The 25,768-nt window shown below is 36.8% G+C and overlaps 1 protein-coding gene across 2 annotated transcripts in view; it reads right to left on the reverse strand.

Annotated features, from left to right (window-relative positions):
• Positions 1-25,215, reverse strand: part of LOC121374230 (protein cramped-like) — a 32,906-nt gene extending 7,691 nt beyond the window's left edge. Inside the window, exons 1-20 of one of the 2 annotated variants that reach the window (XM_041501227.1) lie at positions 25,052-25,215; positions 22,675-23,204; positions 21,755-21,852; positions 20,605-20,758; positions 18,998-19,072; positions 18,362-18,410; positions 17,969-18,004; positions 17,467-17,516; positions 16,684-16,880; positions 16,033-16,174; positions 14,613-15,265; positions 12,381-12,557; positions 11,568-11,690; positions 10,258-10,528; positions 9,211-9,279; positions 8,322-8,395; positions 4,914-5,088; positions 2,679-2,735; positions 2,089-2,228; positions 1,454-1,594 (exon numbers count right to left, since the gene is read on the reverse strand). In XM_041501227.1, coding sequence (XP_041357161.1) covers positions 1,454-1,594; positions 2,089-2,228; positions 2,679-2,735; positions 4,914-5,088; positions 8,322-8,395; positions 9,211-9,279; positions 10,258-10,528; positions 11,568-11,690; positions 12,381-12,557; positions 14,613-15,265; positions 16,033-16,174; positions 16,684-16,880; positions 17,467-17,516; positions 17,969-18,004; positions 18,362-18,410; positions 18,998-19,072; positions 20,605-20,758; positions 21,755-21,852; positions 22,675-23,204; positions 25,052-25,119 — 3,279 coding nt within the window. In that variant the 5' untranslated portion in view covers positions 25,120-25,215. Of the gene's footprint in view, positions 1-1,453; positions 1,595-2,088; positions 2,229-2,678; positions 2,736-4,913; positions 5,089-8,321; positions 8,396-9,210; positions 9,280-10,257; positions 10,529-11,567; positions 11,691-12,347; positions 12,558-14,612; positions 15,266-16,032; positions 16,175-16,683; positions 16,881-17,466; positions 17,517-17,968; positions 18,005-18,361; positions 18,411-18,997; positions 19,073-20,604; positions 20,759-21,754; positions 21,853-22,674; positions 23,205-25,051 lie in introns of both variants that reach the window. The other variant, XM_041501226.1, reaches the window with a different exon arrangement.
• Between the last annotated feature and the right edge of the window lie 553 nt (positions 25,216-25,768).

Here is a 25,768-nt window from a genome sequence, read left to right on the forward strand (position 1 = left end):
GAGAACACAATTTTGGTGTGAAAAATTAAAGTGGCGTAAGAACACTGTTGATGAATATAGTGAACCTGACACAAACCAGCAAACCCTACTGATACAACCCAGCAATAAAAAAATTAACTCATTATTCAAACTCACTGTATTGGCATCATCGATTTAAGCAATTTTATCATGCATCTTTTATTTGCTTTTATTGTACATGAGAAGACGGTTTCCTCCCAGCTAGTGCACCATAACTGGTATATCAAAGGTTGTGGTATGTGCTATCCTGTCTGTGGGACGGTGCATATAAAAGATCCTTTGCTACTAATGAAAAAAGGTATCGGGTTTCCTCTCTAAGGGGCGGGACGTAGCCCAGTGGTAAAGCGCTCGCTCACTGTGCGGTCGGTCTGGGATCGGTGGGCCCATTGGGCTATTTCTCGTTCCAGCCAGTGCATCACGATTGGTATATCAAAGGCCATGGTATGTACTACCCTGTCTGTGGGATGGTGCATATAAAAAATCCCTTGCGGCTAATCAAAAAGAGTAGCCCATGAAGTGGCGACAGCGGGTTTCCTCTCTCATCTGTGTGGTCCTTGACCATATGTTTGACGCCATATAACCGTAAATAAAATGTTTTGAGTGCGTCGTTAAATAAAACATTTCTTTCTTTTCCTCTCTAAGACTATGTCAAAATTACTAAATATTTGACATACAATAGCCGATGATTAATTAATCAATGTGCTCTAGTGGTGTCATTAAACAAAACAAAAAAGAGTAAAGTTTGTTTTATTTAACGACGCCACTAGAGCACATAGATTTTTTTATCTTATCATCGGCTATTGGACGTCAAAACATATGGTCATTCTGGGTTTTTTTAGAGGAAACCCACTGTCGCCACATAGGCTACTCTTTTACGACAGGCAGCAAGGGATCTTTTATTTGTGCTTCCCACAGGCAGGATAGCACAAACCATGGCCTTTGTTGAACCAGTTATGGATCACTTGTCGGTGCAAGTGGTTTACACTTACCTATTGAGCCTTGCGGAGCACTCTAAACAAAACAAACGAATAAACAAATGTTATCGTTTTTGACAGGTAATACCCTACCTGTGGCATAACGAAGTTACAAATGTTTATGCCAGACTTTCCCTGAAAAACATTTCCGTGGATTTTGAGATATGAATCAAACCTCAACTATCTGTATATTCTCTGCTATTTGAAAAAATGCAATTATCTACTGCCGTCAGACATATATAGGAAACCATCAGCCTCCGATGTGATAATTGCGACTGCTCACCTAAAGATTGCACATTGAATATTAAAACCCACAGTCTTGCTGGAACTCTAATATTAGCTCCTTTCATGTTGTCACAATAATGGGGTGGTGGGTTTTTTTTGGGGGGCGGGGGGGGGGGGGGGGGGGGGTAATTAAAGATGAAACAGTTGTTGCTTTAACAACATACTTGAGTACTTACATCTAGTTTTGACACAATCGAGTCTTGAGAATGCTCACTAAAGAGTGCAGGCGGAGCAGGAATAAAACTTGATGTACTGGTTGTGTAGGATTTCTTTGATGGGGATTCAACAAGCAGACTACTCAGTGAGATATCAAGACCCTGAAATAAAATAAAACTTGATGTACTGGTTGTACAAGGCTTTCTGGCAACTCAATGTGTAAATAAGTAAGAAGAATACATATTTTTAATCTTGCTACATATGTAGTTTATCAAACAACACTGATAATCACACACCAAAAATACATATACTGATGGAAAGAAATAAGGGGACACATCAAATTGTAGACCAAATTTAATTCACAACTAGCGAAGTAATGTCTGTATTTCATACCAAGTTGTAATGTGGGATTGAATGTCTGTAGTGTTGACTGTGCTGCCTATATGTTCCCAGTCAACTTCTGACAATAGGAATTGATTTTTGATGCAGTCATTATTTCTTGTTGTAATCTGTGTGATCCTTTATTTCTTTTCATCAGTATATTTGTAATCGACGTAACAGGTCACCCGTTTCAATTCCTTATGAGAAAATTATGAAAACTAATTGACGATCTGTTAATCTGATGGAACAATGACATATAAGTATCGGTTCTCACCTCTCCGTTTAGCCAGAATTTGCTGTCACCTCCGGAGAAGGTAACCTTGTCTTGCAGAGATCCGGGACTGTGTGGCGGAGTCATCAGTCGACTGTGTTCATCACTTCCCGATGACAGGTTTTTCGAGGTTCCCAGCAACCCTTCAATCAAATGACAATTAATTATAAAACATACAAAAAACATCACGAGTGCAGAAAACCAGAACTGGTTATGCCCACACTTTGCAAAACATTAATGTAGTCCTCATATTTTCTCTTTTCTAATGTAGTAGGGGTTTTTTGTTATTGGTTTCTTTGTTATTGTTTAGTTTTTTTATAGGTTTGTGAGTAGGTGGGATGCTTTATTCAACTGATAGTATATTTCAAGTAATAATGCGTATAGCTTTTCACAAAAGATGGCAACTTCAAATATATTTTCTTTCCAAAAATGTGGTATATTCTTTGACTTAATTGCCCCTAAAATGAGAAAACTATGTATTAGTAATAACAGAACCAGTTTAAATGCAACTAATACAAGGTTGAAGAAAGCTTACAACATCAAGACATTATTTTGGAACAGGCAAGAAAAGGCTAATTATTAATGTACCATACCTGAAAAGCCTGTATTGGAATTGACCATATCAAGAAACTTGTCAGCATTATCAGAAGCTGGAAATAAAGGAACATAACAGATCACATCAACAACTAGCACACTTGTACGTGGTTACCATAGTTTGACACCCAATAGCCGATGTATTTTTCGTGCTGGGGTGTCGTTAAACATTCATTCTTTGATTGTACATGGTATACTGTTTTAAACAGAAACCAATTCATTTAGGCTAATGTATCATCAACATCAGCTTGCTGTACTTCAGGAGATGTATCTGAATGACTGTAAGGTGTCAGTTAAATTCAGAGGCAATCTTTAATACGACAGACAATACTATGTGGTGTGTACAATAACAATGCCTTCTTCGATATTCTGAATACATTTTTTGTGGGATGTCAAGTCCAATAAAACAGAGACATGTCCTGTTACGAGCAATGACAACAACAAAAAAAACCAGTGCTTCCACGCAGCCCTAATCTAGAACTGAAAACTTAGAAGTGACTTCTCCCTTCCCAGAAGAAAGGGGAGAAGTGTGATAAAAATAGGTGATGAACATTTATCAGTACATTTCGTAATGTTTCACTGTTTCATGTTTATTCAGAAAAATTCCAAATTATACACTCTGTTCTAACTGTAATATTTTGATATAAAATACTACTACTTCCGATAATAACATTCAAACAAAACAATTGGATATTTTATTAAAAACATGATATTATTTAGTGGTTAATAAGGTGTCGTTATGTTAAAATGAAAGTAATAATTAATGTTTATTGGCATTACTAAAGTTAAAGTGTGTTTTGTTTAACAACACCACTAGAGCACATTGATTTATTAATCATCGGCTACTGGATGTCAAACATTTGGTAATTCTGACATAGTCTTAGAGAGGAAACACTAAATTTTTCCATTAGTAGCAAGGGATCTTTCATATGCACCGTCCCACAGGCAGGACAGTACATACCATGGCATTACTAAAACAAATGTAACCAAGAATTAACAACACTTGACTGGTCACTGCAAACTGTGCAACATGTGTCAATGTACAGTCTGGCGCCAAAGTAAAAACATGGACCGTCAAGGTGCCAAGTGAGCTATGACACTAAAGAAGTAGGGATCTTGTTGTCCGTTGGGCGATTTTGTTTTTGAAACTGGCTTAGGTCCAAAATATTATGGTGACTTCAACTTCTCACTACGGCACATAGCTGAGCCATCTTTCGGCAAAGAAATCGTTCATTTAAAATCAACTTTACAAATGATACATGCAATATATATACTTAAAGGGACACGCCCTAGTTGTTAACCATTACGACGTTGTTTTTCGCTATTAAACCCATTTTTTCACAAATAAAATTGCACTTTACTTACCGTTTATTATTTAGAATATACATTTCCATTCACCTGAAGTGTTTTTTGGTAATCCTGGTGTTTGTAATACCACAAAATGCATTTTTCGTATTTCATAAAAGGCCACGGGCCTCTGAGTAAAAAACGTTGAGCAGACAAGGTCTAATCTATTTCTAGAGGGGATATTCCCATTTCAATGTCACAGACGTTGGTATACCACGTGACCGTTATCATTTTGGTTCGGTTTGTTTTCTCGTGCACGGTTCGCGCAATCAACATCCGATTTGTTGCTGTTTGCTTGTTGTTCATTTGTGAAATTTTTCTTCACAGTTCGTGAACATTTTCAGTAACAATAAAGTTCAGACAAGTAAGTATCTCAATACAAAACATTACAAACCCTTAAAACCAATAATTTTGCTAAGTCTTACGATATCTGGAGAGGGGATACAACCCAGGACAGAACAGTTGGAACATGTACAGGAAAGGTGAAAGGAACGCACCCCAAGTCTGTGCGCACTCTGTGAAATTTGTCGTGACGTAGGCATTGATGTGCTTCGAGCGACATCTACCGGTGATATTAGAATACTAACTTTCAAAATTATTTCAAGCAATTGGGACATGGGGATTCCCATGGTATTTATCGATATAAAACCTGCTTTTTCACTCCATTTGATAAAAACGTGATCTTAGTGTATTACAGGTTTGTAGATTAACCAAAATTATAATTTATTTTCGCTGGATGGAACTAGGGCGTGCGGCTTTAATATTTTACCTTAGAGTAAGACAAAGTACAAGAAAAAATAAACACTGTTGGCTGGACATGAATATTGGGCGTTTTTTTTTTTTTTTAGCATTACTGAATACATAAAGACAAAGTGGCGTATACAAACCATTAGTGTTACAGGAGAGAGAGATGTCGAGAAGAGAGGAGAGGTTAGGAGGAGAGATGCTGTGATGTCGGGGTACCGACTGCACTGCCGTCGAGTTGATACTGGACGAAGGAACCACGCTAGAGAAACACGACGTTATTACAGGTGAAACTGAAGACGTCAACAACAGATCCTCCTGAAATGGAAATACACCAGTGAAAATTAAGGAAGGAATTAAATTTTTTTAACCACGCACTCAACACATTTTATTTATGGTTATATGGCGTCGGACATAGGGTTAAGGACCACATAGATATTGAGAGAGGAAACCCACTGTCACCACTTCATGGGCTACTCTTTTCGATTAGCAGCAAGGGATCTTTGAAAAATAGTCTTAGAGAGGAAACACACTACATTTTTCCAATAGCAGCAAGGGATCTTTTACATGCACCATCCCAGACAGGATAGTACATACCATAGTCTTTGTTACACCAGTTGTGGAGCACTGGCTGGAACAAGAAATAGCCCAATGGGTCCACCGACGGGTGAAAATTAAGAGACATTACAGCAGTACATTGAAACTTTTCTTCTTTTTTTTTCTTCATCCCAAACAATTCCTTATTAACAACAAAATTTTATTTTAGTTATTCAGCAATGTACTGCTCATATTAACTTTTGGTATAACAATTTTTTAAAACTTAAATTCAAAACTGGCAAAGCCATGATGGTTCACTTATTTTATGTATATATAGTCAAAGATTATTATCTTAACCTTTTCTTCTTCTTCTTTTTTTACATCAAAGCCATGATGCTCACATGTTATATGTATACTTAACTCCAAAAGAAACGCGAATACGTAGATTGGAGGTTTTGAGTGCACTCATTGAAATACGTCCCAAAGTTCTTAAAATAATCATTTCTATGAAAAACTTAAACAATTCGTAAAGATGAGATTTCATGTTATTGACATGTTAAAAATCGAGGTCGCATTGTCATTTGAAATGTCAAGGCCATGGCGCTTCTTCAATGGCGTCACATGCCACTCAAACATGTCCACTAATAGCGGGTGTGTCCGCCATTGCTGGCCATGACCGCCGCACACCTCCTACCCATGGAGAGGAAGAGGTTCCTGATGAAGGCCCTGGGCACGTTGTTGTAGGTGTCCACGACGGCCTGGCGGAGCTGCTGCTGTGTCACCACGGGAGCAGGGTGTTGGTTCATCATGCGCTGAACCTCGTCCCACAAGTGCTCGATGGGGTTCAGATCCGGGCTTAAAGCTGGCCAGTCCATTGTGATGATGTTGTGCTGTGCCAGGAATGCCTGGGTGGCCCGTGCCGTGTGTGGCCTGGCGTTGTCGTGCTGGTAAACCATCTGACGGTGACCCGCGAAAAAAGGCACCACCACAGGCGTGAGCACTTCGTCGATGTAGCGCTGTGCTGTGACGCCCCTGCCGCGTCCTCGGCCGTTGTTGTCGAAGATGACAGGTTGTACACGACGTCCCCAGGATATGGCACCCCACAGCATGACGGAAGGCCCTCCCCAACGGTCCCTCTCCATAACACACGCATCTGTGAAGCGCTCACCTCGACGCCTCCACACCCTCATACGACCGTCGGCCCTATCTAAGCAGTAGCAGCTTTCGTCGGAGAAGACGATGTTCTGCCACTGTCGGTTCCGCCACTGTCGATGCAGAACAGCCCAGTTGTGTCGTGCAAGGCGGTGTCGCTGTGTGAGACGTTGTCCAATGTACGGTCGACGACAGTTCAGATGGATGGCGATCAGACGACGTCGTACCGTGGTGTAGGAAACGGGGCGGCTGTGGGTTCCCACTGTCTGCCGGGCTGTTGTGGTGGCTGGTACGAACCGATCACGCATGTGAGTTCGGACGATGTAACGGTCCTGGCGCTGTGACGTCACTCTGGGACGGCCGCTACGTGGACGGTCGACGACGTTGTTGTTCTGTAGAAATCGGTCTATGAGACGGTAGATTGTCGAGACATGGACACCGAAAGCACGTGCAACCTGCCTGGCATCCATTCCGGCCTCCAAATTCCCCAAAGCTCTATGTCTGGAATCAGCGTTAAGTCGTGGCATCGTTGTATCGCTACTCGTAAAATGAGTTGAACATTGCTGTCTGGCGTTTCTTTTATACCCAGGCCTGGTAGTGTTTCACGTGCAATTCGCATCTTTCATGATCCACCCGTTTTGCATTCCAGATCGATTTTGGTCGTCAATTTCAGCACGTGCGTGACGTCACACTGTACTCGTTTTTTTCATGCGTTATGTGGAATTGGATACGCTGACAAGATGGCTATTGGTCAACTTAATCGATTTGTACATAGTTTATTCAAATGTGGGTTTTTTAATATTTTAAAATTTTCGCGTTTCTTTTGGAGTTAAGTATATATACAGTCAAACATTATTATCTTAATGTTTTCTTCGGGTTTTTTTTTTTACATCAAAGCCATGATGCTCACATGTATATGTATATACAGTCAAACATTATTATCTTAATCTTTTCTTCTGCTTCTTTTTTACATTAAAGCCATGATGCTCACATGTTATATGTATATACAGTCAAACATTATTATCTTAACCTTTACTTCTTCTTCTTTTTTTTTTTACATCAAAGCCATGATGCTCACATGTATATATATATATATATACAGTCAAAGATTATTATCTTAATGTTTTCTTCGGGGTTTTTTTTACATTTGTAATCTCGAGAGCTCAGGATATCTTGATGTACCTACAGCATGATTTTCACCATCTTCATAAATCAGGGCTAATATTCGTTCCTCGTATTCAGCCTTGATACATGTCGTCAAGAAATCGTGCCACAAAATGCTTAAATTTCATTGGATGCGATGAGATCTGATTGCAACGAATCGCAACGCTCCTTATAGATTCCCTTGTTATGGTAAACAAAGATGGCAGCGTCAGCGTCCGTGGAAACGTGTCGTGTTTGTCACGATAATTATGTTTAAAAAAAGGTTTCGGCGGTTAATTTTTGATATTGCTTTCAAGATTGTCACATGTTACCGATGCTGTGATTGGTCAGCAATGTCATCGTGTAAGGGACATAATCGGTGTTACAAATTGTCTTCCAATAGAGGGCGCTAGTAGTGGATATCAGTAATCTTGACTACATGTATCAAGGCTGAATACGAGGAACGAATATTAGCCTTGATTTATGAAGATGGATTTTCACCAAAAACTACTGTTCGTCGAAATCATGGTCTTTATTGGCTGTACACACACAATATCACAAACGTTCTATACTATTTACTAAAAACCAGGATAATATTACATTTTTTTTAGTGTGAATATGCACCATAGCACCTCTGGTATTGTAATCAGACTTTAACTTGAAAAATAGCAAGAGCCACACATCATACAGACAACAGATGATGAAGAGAGTGTACACACCTTGACAGTGGGGATTGGGGAAAGGCCACTGGCAGCTGCAGCTGCAGATATTATACCACTCGTCTGTCCGGTATCTGAAAACAAAACACAGGCAACGTGAAGATGACAAAAACTCAGCACAGCAACTCTAAACATTTCTACAGAGCTGCACAAATCAATCAGCATAAATCACAAGACTAGTATCACAAATTAATTATTTGGCGATTTCTTTTCTAAAATGAATGGTGTACAGTATGATTCAACAAGAGTAAAAACCTGAAATAATTTTTCTAAAATGATTTCAAAATGTGCTTTTACAAATCGATAGATAATTATTTGGGGAAAAAGAAGAGATAATCACATAAAATGCTTGTTTGGTATACTGAATTAGGTTGTACAGTGGTAATGCCAAAATGGATAAAATCGCTGTATATGGTTGATGTAAGTACATCTTAATTAACTCACTGACACTCCAACTGTACTCTATAAAGTATATTTTAATTTATTTCATTTTAACTTTTTTCTTGCTTATATCCAATTAAGATTCAAGCACACTGTCCTGGGCACACACCTCAGCTATCTGGGTTGTCTGTCCAGGACAGTGGGTTAGTTGTTAGTTGGTTAGTGGTTAGTGAGAGAGAAAAGGATGCAGTGGTCTTACACCCTACCCACTGAGCCCATAAGAACTTATTCTGGCTTGGAGCCGGTACAGGGCTGCGAACCCTGTACCTACCAGCCTGTAGTCCAATGACTTAACCACTGCGCCACCGAGGCCAGTTATATTTTCATTAACTCACTGACAGTTAAGGGTTGTGATAACACTCCTACTGTACTCTACAAACTAAATTTTAATCAACTCTCTGACAATCAACACTACTGTAATTTACAAAGTACATGTTGATCAACTCACCGACAGTCAAAGGTTCTGGTAACGACACTACAGTAGCTGGGTCAACTGTACTTGTATTAAGGTCATAATCTGAAAAATGGAATTATTTACTAGGTTTATAACTAGTACACAAATAAACATTCTTGGATATGATATTGGATTTAAGTCATCACTTCTTTTGCTTCATCAAAACACCATACATTCAGTGGCAAAACTGCTATATATTACCAGAGAACATTTTGTTCTGTATCGTATCATGATTTGCCATGCAAGCTTCAGAGATTACTTCACAATCCTTAAATGTTAAATAATAGTTCAGTGTTCTCGCTGTTCCATTTAAGCTGGGCAGTACGCCCCACAATTGCATTTTGCCGCCCTGCTTTAATGTTTTGCTGCCGCCCTACTTTATTTTTTGGCACCCCTCTTTATTTTCCAACATCCTATTATATTGTACAATATAATGGCTAGAATGAGATATAGCTCAATGGGCCCTGCTTTAGTGTTTTGCTGCCGCCCCACTTTATTTTTCTGCACCCCTATTTATTTTCCAACATCCTATTATATTGTACAGTATAATGGCTAGAACGAGATATAGTCCAATGGGCCCACCTACGAGGATCGATCCTAGACCGACTGCACACCACGTTACCACTGGGCTATGTCCCGCCCTTCCTACGTAACAAGAGAAAGAAAGAACGAAAGAAATGTTTTATTTAACGACGCACTCAACATTTTATTTACGGTTATATGGCGTCACACATATGGTTAAGGACCACACAGATTTTGAGAGGAAACCCGCTGTCGCCACTACATGGGCTGCTCTTTCCGATTATTAGCAAGGGATCTTTTATTTGCGCTTCCCACAGGCAGGATAGCACAAACCATGGCCTTTGTTGAACCAGTTATGGATCACTGGTCGGTGCAAGTGGTTTACACCTACCCATTGAGCCTTGCGGAGCACTCACTCAGGGTTTGGAGTCGGTATCTGGATTAAAAATCCCATGCCTCGACTGGGATCCGAACCCAGTACCTACCAGCCTGTAGACGTAACAAGAGAGATTAACTTACGAGAAACAATGGAGAGAGGCGACTGACTGGACACGGTGTGCGCAGCCTGCTGCTGTCCGGTATCGAGAGACGCGGTACACACACTGACGGTAAACGGCTGCGGCAGAATGGTGCTGTTCTGATTGGCTTGAACAGCCTCCTGACTGGCAGGGTTAGCCGGCAGGACTTCGTAGATTCCACCAGTCGGCACTTTGGGAAGCAGCGTACGCTGAACAATCACCTGACGTTTAAATGGTCTCCGCCGATTGCGTGGCATTAAAACATTGCTTTGCTGAAAAGGAAAATGCGTTTCAAATTTTTTAAATCTTAAATCACTGATGTGGTCGTGGCGACTGTCAAAGAACACTGGCTAATGACTGTCACTTTGTTCTGCAAAACTACTTAAGAAAAGTTAAACTTTGTTTTGTTTAACAATACTCGTACAGCACACTGATTTATTAAGAATTGCTTTCTGGATGTCAAATATTTGATAATTCTGACATACAGTCTCACATGAAACCCGCTATATTTTTACAGTAATAAGAATGCATTTATATTCACTTTCCCACAACAGCATATACCATGGGGCACCGGTTGGAACAGGAAAAATGGGTTCACCAAGGGGGTTTGATCCTACAACCAAAGCACCTCAGGTGAAAATTAATATTTGTTCACTTGAGAAAATATTTTTCAAACCTTTGGTTCCATTCATTATATCTGGTATAATTGGAATACTTTGCATCTATTTATAGCATATATAGCACAAAAATAAATTATGTGCTGAGCAGGAAAAATATGGAAGTCAAAACTAACAATTCATTTAATTTATTTGTTGCAGACATCTGTGATTTAAATTTGCTGTAGGCCGACTCAAAAATGTCGTACATGAGCATTTTGCATTTCGCTAATTGCTGTAGGCAATAAAGGAAAGGAAAGGAAATGTTTTATTTAACAACACACTCAACACATTTTATTGACAGTTATATGGTGTCAGACATATGGTTAAGGATCACACAGATATTGAAGGAGGAAACCCACTGTTGCCACTTCATGGGCTACTCTTTACGATTAGCAGCAAGGGATCTTTTATATGCACCATGTCACAGACAGGATAGCACATACGATGGCCTTTGATGTACCAGTCGTGGTGCACTGGCTGAAGCGAGAAATAGCCCAATGGGCCCACCGATGGATATCGATCCCAAACCAACCGCGCATCAAGTGAGCGCTTTAACACTGGGCTACGTCCCGCCCCCTGTAGGCAATAAAGATACACTATATAAAAAGCATTTTTCTACACTGCACATACACGGTTCAATTAATATAAATACCTTTGGGTTGAGAGAGTTCATCACTTGACTGACGTTGACCGACATGTTCTGACTGGCCGTTGGGTACCGCATTAACGGAATGCCCAGAGGAACCCGGAATACACCGTCTGCAGCCGTGCTGACCTGGAAACAAAATCAGCGTGAGCACTAATTCAGAACTATACAGCTCAGCATACAATCTTCACACAAAAGATCAACAGGAAAACAATCTGAGGTCAGGTGTACCACTTAATATTTCTTTAAAGAAATGGCTCTTAAAACTTAAGTACACAAAATCAATGAAAATACAATTCATGCAGCTGACTGTTTAACAAATGTGTGAAATCAGAAGAAGAAAAAAAAAACGTTTATTTTATCCTGCGTTGTCCAAATGATATGTTTTTTTAAAAGAAAACATCTTAACAACAAACACTTATTCTTGATGATAGTCCAAACTCCAAACAAATCCTTTACCATGTAAATGAACAAATCAATGTGTATCTGAATAATCTTACAACACCTATTTGTAGGCTATGCAAGTATGCGGAACCCACCATATACATCCTGAACACAACCTGTCCCGGTTTGGATAAAGGAAATATTGGGGGCAGGGGGCAGACTAAGCAAAAAGGGGACATGGACCAACTCATGAATGAAATTGTTTTTAAAAGCAAAAAAAAAGAAAAGGAAAAAAAGAGGCCCTTGAATATATTTAAGGGGGGACAGGTCCCCTGCACCTCCCTCCCCTTCCCCCCTCTTGATCTGCCTCTGCCTCTGCTGTTTCATGACCAAGCTATGAACCTGTTTTGGGTTTGGAGCAAGAACCCTGCTCACTTCAGACGGCAACCTGACAATGGTTGGCATATTCTGAGACACATCGCCATAGATCATCTCCTGGTCGGCTCTTGACTGTTTCGACCGCGCCGTGTTGGCGGTCTGCGTTTGCTGGTTCTGCATCTTGTGCTTGGCAGTACCACACAGGCCACAGCTCTTCTCCTTTGAGTGAGTATTCTGCAAGGAAACATTTCATGTGAAAATTTCCCATAAATATATGAATGGTCTACGGAAATAACCTGTGATGTCACATATTTAGTAAGGTGATATTTCTTAAATTTTAACGTTTACAACTCTACAATCATGGAATATATATGCCTAAGAAAGCATAATTTATCAACTACTTTTAATGGCTTACCATAATTATAGTCTTTTAATTAAATAGTGTATCACTGTGACCTTGACATACACAACAGTGTTCAAGATTAACGGTATCCCGGTATCCCGGGGATACCAGAATTTAATTTTGGATACCAGACTTCAAGAACCCAGTATCCCACCGGGATGCCATATAATACTAAATTCTCAGGTGGGATATCAGATTTTGAAATGTTAGTATCCAATTGGGATACTGGCCAAAAAATATAATGTCGAACACTGCACAACCATTATAATACTGACTATCTGTCTGGACATCATTGGTTATTCCTGTGGACCCTTACAGTGCAAAATTATTTAACCTTTCCGTTTCTGTGCTGGAATGAATTACGGATCAAGTATTTTCTTAACGTCAAACCGACAATGGCACGCAGTGTGCTGCCACATCCACAAGGTATTAAACTGATGGCGTACCACCACACTAAGTAAGGATTAACATTTACAGATAAGAAAAAAATTGTCTTTATATTTTCCATTTAGAAAATTCAAAATACATGTCAGAAGATATATATAACATTCCAAAATAACAAGCTTTTAAGACAATGAGGTTGAAGAGTGTAATAACAAGATGGTTTCAACTCAAACAGAGCAAAGGAAAAATATGCTCTATCATATGACTGGAAACAAAACAAAAAACGAAATCCACGACACAATGGAAAATTCTAGCCATTGATTGGCTGCTGGGATGTTCAAACAATTATACTGGAAAGGGGGTGGGGTGGGGAGGGGGGATGGTCAAACAGATAGTGATAGGTTAGGTGGAGTATTCATGAAGAGAAAATACAGGCCTCTGAAAATTGTGATAGCGAGTTTCGTTCACGCTTCCCTTGTGTAGGTATAGTTTGCATAATCCATTTTTCATTTTTGCATTGAATTTATGACATCATTTACAAGTTCATGATGGGTTACATAAAAACGTCAGGGCATACAATTTGAATTTTTGAGACAACCAATATGTTGTTCGTGTGGTTGTAGTGTTTACACGAACGATTTTTTTCAGTAGTTCAGATACAAATGCAAATTTTAATGGATCATAAACACAATTTTTTTTTTTAAATGTATGCTAGAACCAACTTGAAAGCTGCCCGTTTACATTACAACGCACAACCCCATCGGTTCTTTTCCAAAGTACTTATTGGTGCCAAACAATAATCTGAATGAAATGATAATAGACAGGGATTTCCCGGAAGCATCGAGTTTAATGCTTCCGGATCTGAACGGAAAGTACCGAAATTATGCGAATCCTATATCGGCCAAAATAACCAGCAATCGGCAATGTAGGCCTGTTATCTTCTTATTTTCTTCCAAAAACAGTGAAAAAAACATAGCTAACACATCTTTTTTAATTTTCTGACGAACGATTACAGCTTTTGCACAAACGATCGGTCGTTTATGTTGATATTGGTTTTGCATAACCAACAGACAAACGACAAAATATCTCGTGCCAAATTTTATGCCCTGAACGTAATGGATTACATGAATTTGTTTATACAAATCTTCAATTCTCAGAGGCCTGAAATATAAAGTCATAAAACAGAATTTGTCGTTGGGCATTATTACAAAAAAAACACTGTTATTTTCAAACAATTACCAGGGGTAGGAATTGGTGAACTGTCAAAAAGAGGAAATCTAGAGGGGTCCTGGAAATTCTTGAAATCCTAGGTTAAAATATGTGCCATCCGACACATTTTGGAGGAAAGGACGATTAAAATGCGAGAAAACGCTAGGTTCCACGAGAGGAAAACAGCTGATCCAAGTAGAATTCCCACCCCTGATTACACAGATCTATACAAACTAAACACCGTAGATTGTTTGACAAAACAAAAAAACTACATGCACTACATAAACTCTTACAGATTTTGATCTGGAGGCTTCACAGAACTCCATGGTTGCCATCTGTGACAACCGACGAAGCATGTTGGCCAACTGAGACAGCTGTACTTCAATATTAACACTCTCAAACCACTCATACTCCAACTTTACATGTCCATCGGAAAGAGTTCCGAACATCAACAGAAGTTCTGCCAGTGTCACGTTCTTGGCATTACCGACAGTAAAACCGTCCACAGCCATCTGTACCATGTCCTCGCTTTTACCACCTTTCGCTTTTTTGTCCGTGTCGGCATCGTCAACATTTTCAATAGGCACTTTCTCGTCTTCCGCGGTATTGCTCTTGTCTTCGCTCGAGTTCTTATCACCCATGTCGACATCAGTCTCCTCCACTTTGATTGCCTCAACAGTGCCATCGGCATTATTCGTCGTCACAAGACTGGAGAGAGGCGCGTCTGGAAACATTGCGTTATCGTCCTGTAGGAACGCGGTCACTGGACAACTCTTGAGCAGGACATTCTCAGTCTTTTCTGGCACAACGTTCTTGTCTTTGCAATGTTTAACACTTTTAGGAGAAATGTTCGTAACAGGGTCCGATTCCGAAGAATTGTCACTGGAGGGCTTGTGAGCCTGAGTGTCGTGCGCCTTCCGAGACTTGCTATTAACTTGTGGAGATGCTACAATAAAACAATTTCCATTACTATGTTGTATTTACAAAAAAACATGAGCATATAGAAAACTACTGAACATAAATTTGTTATGGATGTATGTAAATATCTGAAAAAAGGAAAAGTTGTCTATTTATTTAACGACTCCTCAACACATTTTTAACTGCAACTATTTGGTGTCTTTGGTTATTTCAACATACAGCTGAGAGTGAAAAATAAAGCAGCAAGTGATCTTTTATATCTACTTTCTTCTAAACAGGACAGTACATACCAGTCTTTGGTGTAACAGGTGTGGATTGAAAACCCATTACATCACTGAGCTCACATAAAAAGGTTATTAAGAGACTTAAAAGTCTTAACACTACACAAACAATATTAGACTCAAGATTGTTCATTTTAGGATAAGCAGCTCACTAAAACATTTTTAACTCTACAAACCACTGAACACAAATTTATCATCAAAACAGATGCCTGAAGTGAAATATAAAAGTTATGAAGAGAATTGAAAACTTATGTCACTTTTAACAAACAATATCAGATGCAGTTTGCCCCCATAGAGATCTGTATTTCTATAAAAGAATGATTTGGCTAAAAGGAAAAAAAAAAAAAAGAAAGTCATTTCAGGTGATAAAACCGTGTTACTCGAAATGTTAAACTGAAGTAATAATTAATTTTGAACTAGTTCCTGCGAGAGAGACATTAGCAGTAAGATATCTATATATATATATATTTATTAGTGAGATGTAAGTAATTAATGTATAAAAAGCAATACTCACACAAGATTTTATCTCTGAAGTTTGCAAATGTGATGTCCACCCGAGGAACAAACTGCGGACAAAGTAGTGTTGGAATTGCTGTGGCATTTTGAGGAAACAATTTGAATTCTTTTTCTACCTCGACAGCATCCATGTCTTCTTTCTAGATCTTGGTCAAGGTTAATATTTTATAGAACAGTCACAACAAACAGCATTAAAAAAAGCCCAACATGTAACAACTTCATCAAGATGAAAACTAAACAGATGAATTTATGCTAAATAGTCAAGTAGAAGACTTTGTTGTGGGAGTTGAAATACTGAACAAAAAATTTGTAATTATTCCAGTACTGCTACACCAAAATGAAAACAAACTGAAATAAGAGTTTATTCAACATCTTCGTAATTTTGAAACATAAATCCATTGTTGTCTACTACATGACCAGACAAACACAGGACTAGCTCTGACACTCGCCACATTCGTCAACTGCAAATTTTTATAACAACTGGCAAACTTTATTTTATTTTGGCAAAAACAATTTGTGTAATAATTAATATTTTGTTGGAAAATAGCTATATAGGTTTTGCATTTCTGAGATAACTTGGTGAACATTTTCGATGACCCAGAGCTAGCTAGCTAGAGGATTGTATTCGGATGTTGTTTCAGAAGGATACAAGTTTTAGCCGGTGTCCCTTCCACTTCTTGCCGATATACTCAATCACACTGCTGAGACTGCGACTCGAGGACAGGGAGATCTTTAGTCGCGGGTTCTGTGCCAAACTCTGCACATGTGACCAGGCAGTGTTCGTTCTAGGAACCAACTCCAAAACCACTTTGCTTGGAACACGCAGCGCGCATTCTTCCTTCGAATCTGGACCAAACAAAATCAACATATTAAATATACTTTGAATACTAAGTAAATATATTAGTATGTATAATACAGTGTCGAGTCAAATGACGTGACTTATTTTAATTCCACTTGTTATGTAGCTTGTAATTTGTGAAAGGATGCTATGTGTTTTTACATAGAAAATAACTAGATCTAAAAGTAAAAAAAAGAAGATTTATTTTCATGAATTTGATTATTGCGAGATGAAGAAGAGTAATATGTAGCTCACCAAACCAATCCAAAAAACAATAATACTGTTTTAGAAGGTTCTTATGGAATGACTAAAAATAATGTTCCTCCTGTTATGGATAATAATAAATTAGCATCTTAATTTTGGAAAAATCAGTTTAAAACCTTTATGTGCAGTAAACAGAAATCATCTATTGTATATCCATGGTTTGTAGAAAAATAATATTTATATTCCCAGCCTCCATGAACATTGTTTTTTTTTTAAACAATTTCAGTCTGATTTGACGTAAGAAGAAAAGTAAGTGTTTTGGAAAAACAAAAAACCCCACTATTTTTGTGTGCTAGAAAACAATCGGCTCTGAAGTAACTAGAGTTTTACCTTGAATACAGTGGATTTTTTTCAGAGCAGGGCATGCTGGAGTCCGTATTCTGAAATTAAATATCACAGGTCATCACTCTGCATAGTCAATATATACATTGTGAATGCAAAGAGGTGTGTGTTACTATAATCATGGTCGTTAAATGAATGTGTCTGTCACAATGTCTGAAGTATTTGTCACTCTGCTAGTATTGGACAACTGGCTTGCAGAAACAAAATATTGAAAAAGGTCTCTTTAAAGACCTGGATGAATGGGCGATACCTATTAACAACAGTTTAAAAATAATTCTCATTAAATTTTACTTGTAATTAATTACACATTTTAGACAAATGAAGGAATGTAGGTGGGGGTTTATTTATTTATTTATATATTTATATATATATATATATATATATATATATACACATATATATACACATATATATATACATATATATATATTGAATGCCATAGAATTTTGTTTGTAAAATAAGAATAAAAATGAGTTAAGAACATACATACTTTCGGTTTTTCCCTTTTATTCTGTATGTTGTTGACCTAAATAAGAAAGTAAAGAAAACTAATTATAACAAGTAACAAAAGTGATATAATTTACTAACTTTTACTAGTCAGAACTGAACAATCAAGTAATGTAAGCGGGTATGCTTAATAAAAATAAATTATCACAGAAGACACTGCATTGAAAAATAATTTTCATTGATGCTATGGCAAGTCCAACATGTTACCTTCTTTATCAACACTTCATGTCTAACAAACAATACAGATGAATACATTAAAAATAATAATAATACTATACAACTTAGAAATACACCTTGTACATTGTGCATAAGTGAATAAAAATAAATTAAAATAATGGAATGGAATGGTAGCATAAAAATGTTCAAAACACCTTACCCGTGTTCAATCAGTTCATTAAGTTTAAGGGCTGTCTTGGGATTCAAACCTAAAAAAAAATCATACCAGAAACATATTAGTATCGTCCTAGTAATCTAATCATAAGTGACAAGTATTGCAAGAACATATAATATTTTAGTAAACTATCATCTTTCTGAGAACAGAACAAATCACACATTTTATTATTCAGTTAAAGACATGTCTTCCAAGCACAGTTTCTAACAAGTCAATTCTCTGCCTGTCCCTATAATTGTGCGGAATAAGTAAACAAACTTACAAATCTGAGTTCAACATCTGTTCAAATCTCCTATTAACTTACACACATACAAAGTTCTACTGTCAAAAAAAGGCATTTAAACAGATGACAAACTATGAAAGAAAATGTCAATCATATTAAAGAAAACGTCAATCCAATCATTGTCAAATTAATATGACATCTACAGGTACCATGCAAAAATTAATGAGAATAGTTATGTATGTAAGATTGAGACATTACCATTTCTTAAACAGTTAAACTGCCTATTTATTAAAAGACTGTTTACTATTTTTAATGACACCTGACGTCAAATATCTTATGGAGCAAATGACGCGTAAACTAGCATTACAGCTAAAAGTTCAACGAATGGAAAGACTTACGTTTCAGTTTAATTGTTTCCCTCAGAAGACCATAATTAATAAGTCCATAGAGTTCAATTATCTCTTTTCTGACATCTGAAAACAAAAATATTGAAATGAAATTACAAGGTTAGATGAAAAGAAAAAATAATGGGAGAGTAAACGAGATCCCAATGAAACTGAGAGAGCTGTTCTTCCTTAACAGCAACAACATTTAAAAAAATAAATATAGACACCTTTGAATTCATGCAGCATGTGACAGTTGTCAGTGCAATGTTTTCACTGTTTTACACATGTAGGTATATTACAGTGCTGTCCGGTGTGTCGGCGCACTTAAGCTTTCAAGGACCATTTTCTATGGGAACATTGTGAAATATTTAATAAAATGCGTCCCTCACCAATGAAGAAGTGCATAATCTGAAATACACTACAAACTGTTTTATGTCTGTAGTAAATAAACATTTTAAAATGGTGCATAAATATAGGCACCCCCTTGTATCCAAAACAATTTGCATGTCCGGTGATTCGGCGCAGTAGATGTAGATTGTTGACCCTGCTATTTATAAACTGCCCATGACCTCACTTTTAGCCCATAAACGCTACACTATTGTCCCAGAATTATTTTAGTACTTTTTTGTTTTGTCTTGTTAAAAATATGACTAGGAAAATGAACGATCACATATGACCCATCTCATGATCAGTTTCGGAATCGTTTTCTCGAGTGGCACAGTACTGCAGATGCATACATGTTCATTGTCATGCATGGCTAAGATGCCTACATGGATTTTATTTTTCTCGGGTAGACTGTACACACACGTGGATCTTATTTCGCTTTTATTTTTTATAACAATGTGACAATTGTGAACTGGAATGACTGTCAATTAAGGTGTAAATTTTCGTTTGTTTGCATTTGCCTGTTTTCTTTTTCAGTTTAAATAAAAAAATAACCGAACAAAAATAATTACATTTATACTGTTTACTATCATTTTTAAAATGTGGGAAAGGTGTTTTTAGACTGGTTTTAACATTCTTAATATCAATAAGGATGACCTACTTCGCGTTTATAAACAGGAAAACGGGTGAATGATTTATTTTGGAATTATTATATAATTATTGATAATTCTAAAAAAAAAAAATTAATTGCACCCTTAACAATAAATATGTTGATACTTGATTAACCACTGAAAAAGGAATTGAACTTTAATTCGTTAAAAACTCCGACAACATGACAACTTCCTAAGCATACTCAAGCAAAATACCAAGTGCGCCGAATCACCGGACACGCCGATACACCAGACACGGTTGTACAAAATGGAACTAAGTGCAGGCATCTAAGTAATGGCTGGTATTGGTAACTCATGTACAGGTCACCACGATTTACGACAAATTTATTTTGATACTAAATACTGGAAAGGACACATAGTTATGTAGTCATCGCTGAGAAAGGTATTTGGATGACAAGAATGCTAAAATGGCAAAAAGGAAGGGGTGGGGAGGGGGAGGTTGTTGGGATTTTTGTTTTTAATTTCTTGTTTGGAATTATTATCAGGAGAATCACGAGAGCAATGGAGGTCTCATCTACCATTTCCAAACAGAAATGCCTGCTGTCTGTTCATACATATGCTTACCGCCCTGTACACTGATGAACTTTGAAATCTTGTTCCAGGTGCGGTAGTAGAAAAAACGAACTTGATCTTTATTCTTGATGGCTGTTCCAGTTATTCCTCTTTTCTTGCATTTCATTTGCATCATATGACAGATAGCCTCAAAGTCCTTGCCATGCTAAATAAACCAAATTTAATATACTTTTTATTGTATTTAATTGGGGTGTTTTCTTCAACATGTTACAGTGTAATCTTTTATAAATAAATATTTCTGATTGACCATTGAATTCATTGTTTGTTTATATCTCAAGAGGGTTAAACCAAATGAATTACACGTATTCAAAGAGTTTGTCCATAATGGAAGGTTCTCCAATCTAATTAAAATTAGCTCACTATTACATGTGGATCTAACAGCAGCCAGTTGGAGTTCATGTCCACCAATCAAAACCGTACTTGTAGAATCATGCCAGTGATTTGAAAATAATTTGAAAACATTCCAATTATCCTGAGGGTATATGATATGTTTCATGTGAATTACGAATGCCTATTTAGACCAGTAGAACTAATTTTATTCAGATTGCTAACAACACTGCGTTGTCTCCAATGTCCAGGTAACATTTTGTCTGTAAATAATAATTTAAATATTGACCAATCACACTTCGCCTTTTATAACGTTATTTGGGAGCATACAGATTCTAAAAATATCGGGCGAGTCTATTTTAGTGGCCGCAGTACAGCGAACCATACCAATACGTACGGGATAGGTTATCAGTCTTCAATTTTACATTAAAAATTATTTATTTATTTATTTATAAAAGAAACAACTAAAAATCAGTTTTCAGTTTTACATTACAAATTATTTATTTTATAAAATAAAACATGTTTTAAGGCATTCGTAATTCACACGAAACATGTCGTATACCCTCAGGATAATTCGGAATGTTTTCAAATTATTTTTAAATCACTGGCATGATTCTGCAAGTAAGGTTTTGATTGGTGGATATGAGTTCCAACTGGCTGCTGTTAGATCCACATGTAATAGTGGAGCTTATTTTAATTAGATTGAAGGTTCTCAATATTAATATTATTGGTACTACAGTATTACTTAGGTCCTCATACATTATATCATCAAAAGCAGCAAATACTACATAAACTTCTGTTTTTAAAAACAAACCTCACAGACACCTTCAAAGAAATTCTTTTTGTCATAATCTGTCCACAGATCCCAATTTCTTTTTGTTTTCGTCTCTGGGGTAGAACTCTTTCCTTCAACTAACAAAATAAAATAAAATAAAATAAATAAACATGTTTGTTTTTCATACAATAGGTGTGTGTACAGTGACGATGAAAGTGGACCAAACAGAAACTAACATATTTAAAATCCAGGATTAGACAGCCAACAAAGTACATCTAATAATGAAAAAAAAAGAGACCACTTCTAAATTAATTCTGTAATCATATGAGAATTCCATTAGTGTGATTGCCATAACCCCATGGGAATTTGATTAATTCTCATTACCCAGAATGGTCAAATATCTCGACAGATCAAATTAATGCATACCGTGAAGCTACTGCTTAAAAAATGAGAGAAGTTTTTGTATTCTTAAAAAAAGCTGAAAATGTTATATCATACAAAAGTGCAGCAATTTCTTTGGCTGGTCATCAGTCTTATATAAAATAAAGGGAAATGGGATATTTTTTTTAATGAAATTTGTTTCATACGATTTATTTTACGATAAAAGATTTCTTTTTTAAAGCGGAATTCCGCTAAAAAGCGGAAGAATCACAGGCCTGGTAAAAGGACTGACACACAATCATCTGCATATCTTATTCAAACCTTTCACAAGATTAAAGGATTTGCACAAAGATTTGTTTTAATGTTTTTGCAGTGATTGACAAATGTCTTGACAAAGTCACTAGCCCTCACAGAAGCTTTGGCTAGTGCTGTATGTATTATATTAATATGACTGATAATTTCCACTAGACCAGACCACACATTCACTAACCGAAACAAAGGGCTAGTGGATTTGTCGAACCATGTTTAATGTAAAAAATATAGAGATGTTATAATCTTGTTGTTAAATGTAAAAATACCTGCATGGGGAACCTTTTTAACTGGAGAGAGTGGTGGACTGAAATCGCGTCTCGTCTTTTTCACAATCCTTGTGCTAGATCGCTTAGCGGTCCCAGCCACTGTAGAGATCTTTAGTGGTTCAATGGGTGAAATACTGACACAATCAGACTTGGATGAGTGACGCTTCCTCCTTTCGGTGACCACTCCCGACCGACACGATGCCGGGCTGCTCTTCACTTCGGTTGGTTCACCGACGTCCTCGGCCGGATCCACATTATCTGTGGTACCAACCTCACTCTCCCCAGCTGCAGAATTCTGAATACTGAATCGACACAGCTCCTGCTCCTGTTGGCAGACACTGCCTGACTGACAGACACCATCATCCTGTTTAGGTTCATCGTTTCCCGCACAAACCACTTCCATCCTGACACTCTCATTGAGTCCATCCTCAACACTGACTTCCCGCACGACATTCGAACAGCTGCTGATATTTCCTTTAAGGCCTTCTTCAAAGCATGTCACAACAACAGGAGCACTGCTTGAAGTCACCCTAATAAATATACAAACATACTGTACAGGTCACATTTTCTCCAAGTTAAAAGGTAGGAATTCAAAATTACATGTATTTAGCTATATATATATATTACTTAACTAAAAGACATTGGAATCAAGATAAATCATACAATGCCAGCTGATTATAATGCTCAGGCCTTTGAGACTTGAAAATCTGCATGAACGTTTTACAAGTTATGCTAAACAAATTCAGGCAACCCATATTGGTTTAAACAATATTTATTGCCGTTCAAAAACAGTAGCGGTCTGGGGATTGGCCAATACGCTTTAGCCTATATTAAAAGCCATATTATTTTTGTGTAATCCTTAATGACTAATGTATCAAATATAATGCGCCAACAAAAAAAAAAGGATTTTGAAAAATCACATTTGTGCAACAAAATGGTCTTTCTTGCAATTTTAAAGGCCTGATAATAAAGACGTGAAGCTAAATTTCTTGAATTATATTTATCACAGACTGCAAATATTAGATATATAAAAGATTTATATTCATAACATGCAACAGTATAAATAGTAATATTTTATTTTTGTTAAATATATACACATAGCTAAACACAGCATAAATGCAACGCTGTGCAATCGCTGTTCAGGATATTTGTGATTTTAGGCCTGCGGTTTGATGCACTGTTTTTCAGTTTGCATGTTTAATTTTATTTCTTTATAAATGGTACATCAACATTTCTATAGCTTGCACTCTTCTGGTCTAATGGGAATCTGATGACCCAGTAAGGCATTTCCACCAATCACAGTGCTTGATTCTGCTGCATGTGATATGTCTGCATAGGCATTTGCTAGACCCAACATGTTATCATAGCATATGTAGTAAAATGGAATCCCTTTGTTGTTGTTTTTTAAAAATACATTTATTTACAATTGTTTTACAAGTGACCATTAAAAAGTTTGTTGCTCTTAATATAGTTGATTAAAATTATGAGTAATAGTTTGCGTACTTGTGTAAAGTATTGTGAATAACTTTAACCATAGACCAAATATCGAAAATCGAATCGAAAATTAAAAAATAAATCGTCCTATCCCATAAAAGTTTACTAGTCTGCCAGAAGTTTTGTCTCGTCAGCCTACAGCACAGTATCATAATATTATACTAAAAGTTATACTCCAAATGACCAAAATATTAACATCTCTTATTGCAACATTTGCTTGTAAGTGTAATTTAAACTACATGTCTGATGTCATGTATGTTAACTGAAAATAGGCTAGACCATACCATCCTGGCTATGTACTCATCTATGTAATACAGAACATATTACTAAATTTGTATGTGGTATGTATAGTTTATACATTAATTTTAAAATAGTATTAAAAGGTAGTACTGTGGAATAATCCTTTACCAAACGTAAAGTGTTTTCTGTTTAGTGCTGATGTGGTACAAAAGGGAAATATCTGGCGATTTGACTTGCCTTTATGCTGCAATGTTAATTAACTTCAGTCGACATTTGCTACAATAATAATACAAAAAGCTGCCAATGAATGGAAAAACTACAACATCTATTTATGGTTTATTCTAGTAACTTCTGTTTATTCCGACTTAAAAATAAAACGATCGAGTGTTGCTAACAAGAAAAATTCAACATGGCCGCCTCATTTTAGTAGTGGAATACGTTTCATATTTTGCACTTGAAATACATCAGCATAGTACTAAATTATACTGTCAATGCTTTCTGCATGATATTTAACAACAATCTGTTCATGACAAATTATACACGTGTGTAGTATTGGCGTAAAATACAAGGAAACGCGAAAAATATTTTGTGCGATTTAAGCGCAAGATGGCGGTTCTTTTCCGAAATAAACAATCCACATTACCGACACCCAGCTTCCTCCTTTGCGGCATTTTCATCTTGCAGAACTCTTCGCCTTTTACTTGGAGGCATACAGAATTTACTTAATTATAATTTTATGTTCAAAGATAGCATTATTATCAAGAATCTACGTGTTTCTTCTAGTAGTAAACTACTGGCCTTGTTCCCCCGTTTTGTCGTCAGATAGGCTGGTGAACGAAGATCACGTCATGATATTTGTCTTCTTAGATTCATAAAATGAAAAACATAGATATTTGTTTTCTTTGCATTATGTATGTTTAGATGATTTTACCCAATGGATAATGTTTATAATAAAAGTCCATAAACACCTTTTCACGACTAAAATGTTGAATTAATTCCCAAATATATATTATATTGATAGAATGGGTTTATCATTATTACGACCCATTTACAAATTTAATGTCGTCTTTTGAATTTTTATTTAAAATATAAATATTCGAATATTGGAAAATATTTTGTTTATGTCTGTGACTTAAAAAAAATGCATATTTGCATGTTATTAAAGCACATATATATTTAAAATTAAAAAGATACGTGATATGGCAAACACTTGTATTAAGATCATGCCATATAATTAAAGTTACAAGAGATCTAGCCTACATAATATTATATTTTTGTGTTTATTATCTCTTGTTATTTGTTTGTCAGGTGATTAAATAATGTAATTGAATTTGAAAACTACAAACAGTGTGAGAATAAT

Source organism: Gigantopelta aegis, chromosome 6 (assembly GCF_016097555.1).
Source record: "Gigantopelta aegis isolate Gae_Host chromosome 6, Gae_host_genome, whole genome shotgun sequence".
Taxonomy (NCBI): Eukaryota; Metazoa; Mollusca; class Gastropoda; order Neomphalida; family Peltospiridae; genus Gigantopelta; species Gigantopelta aegis.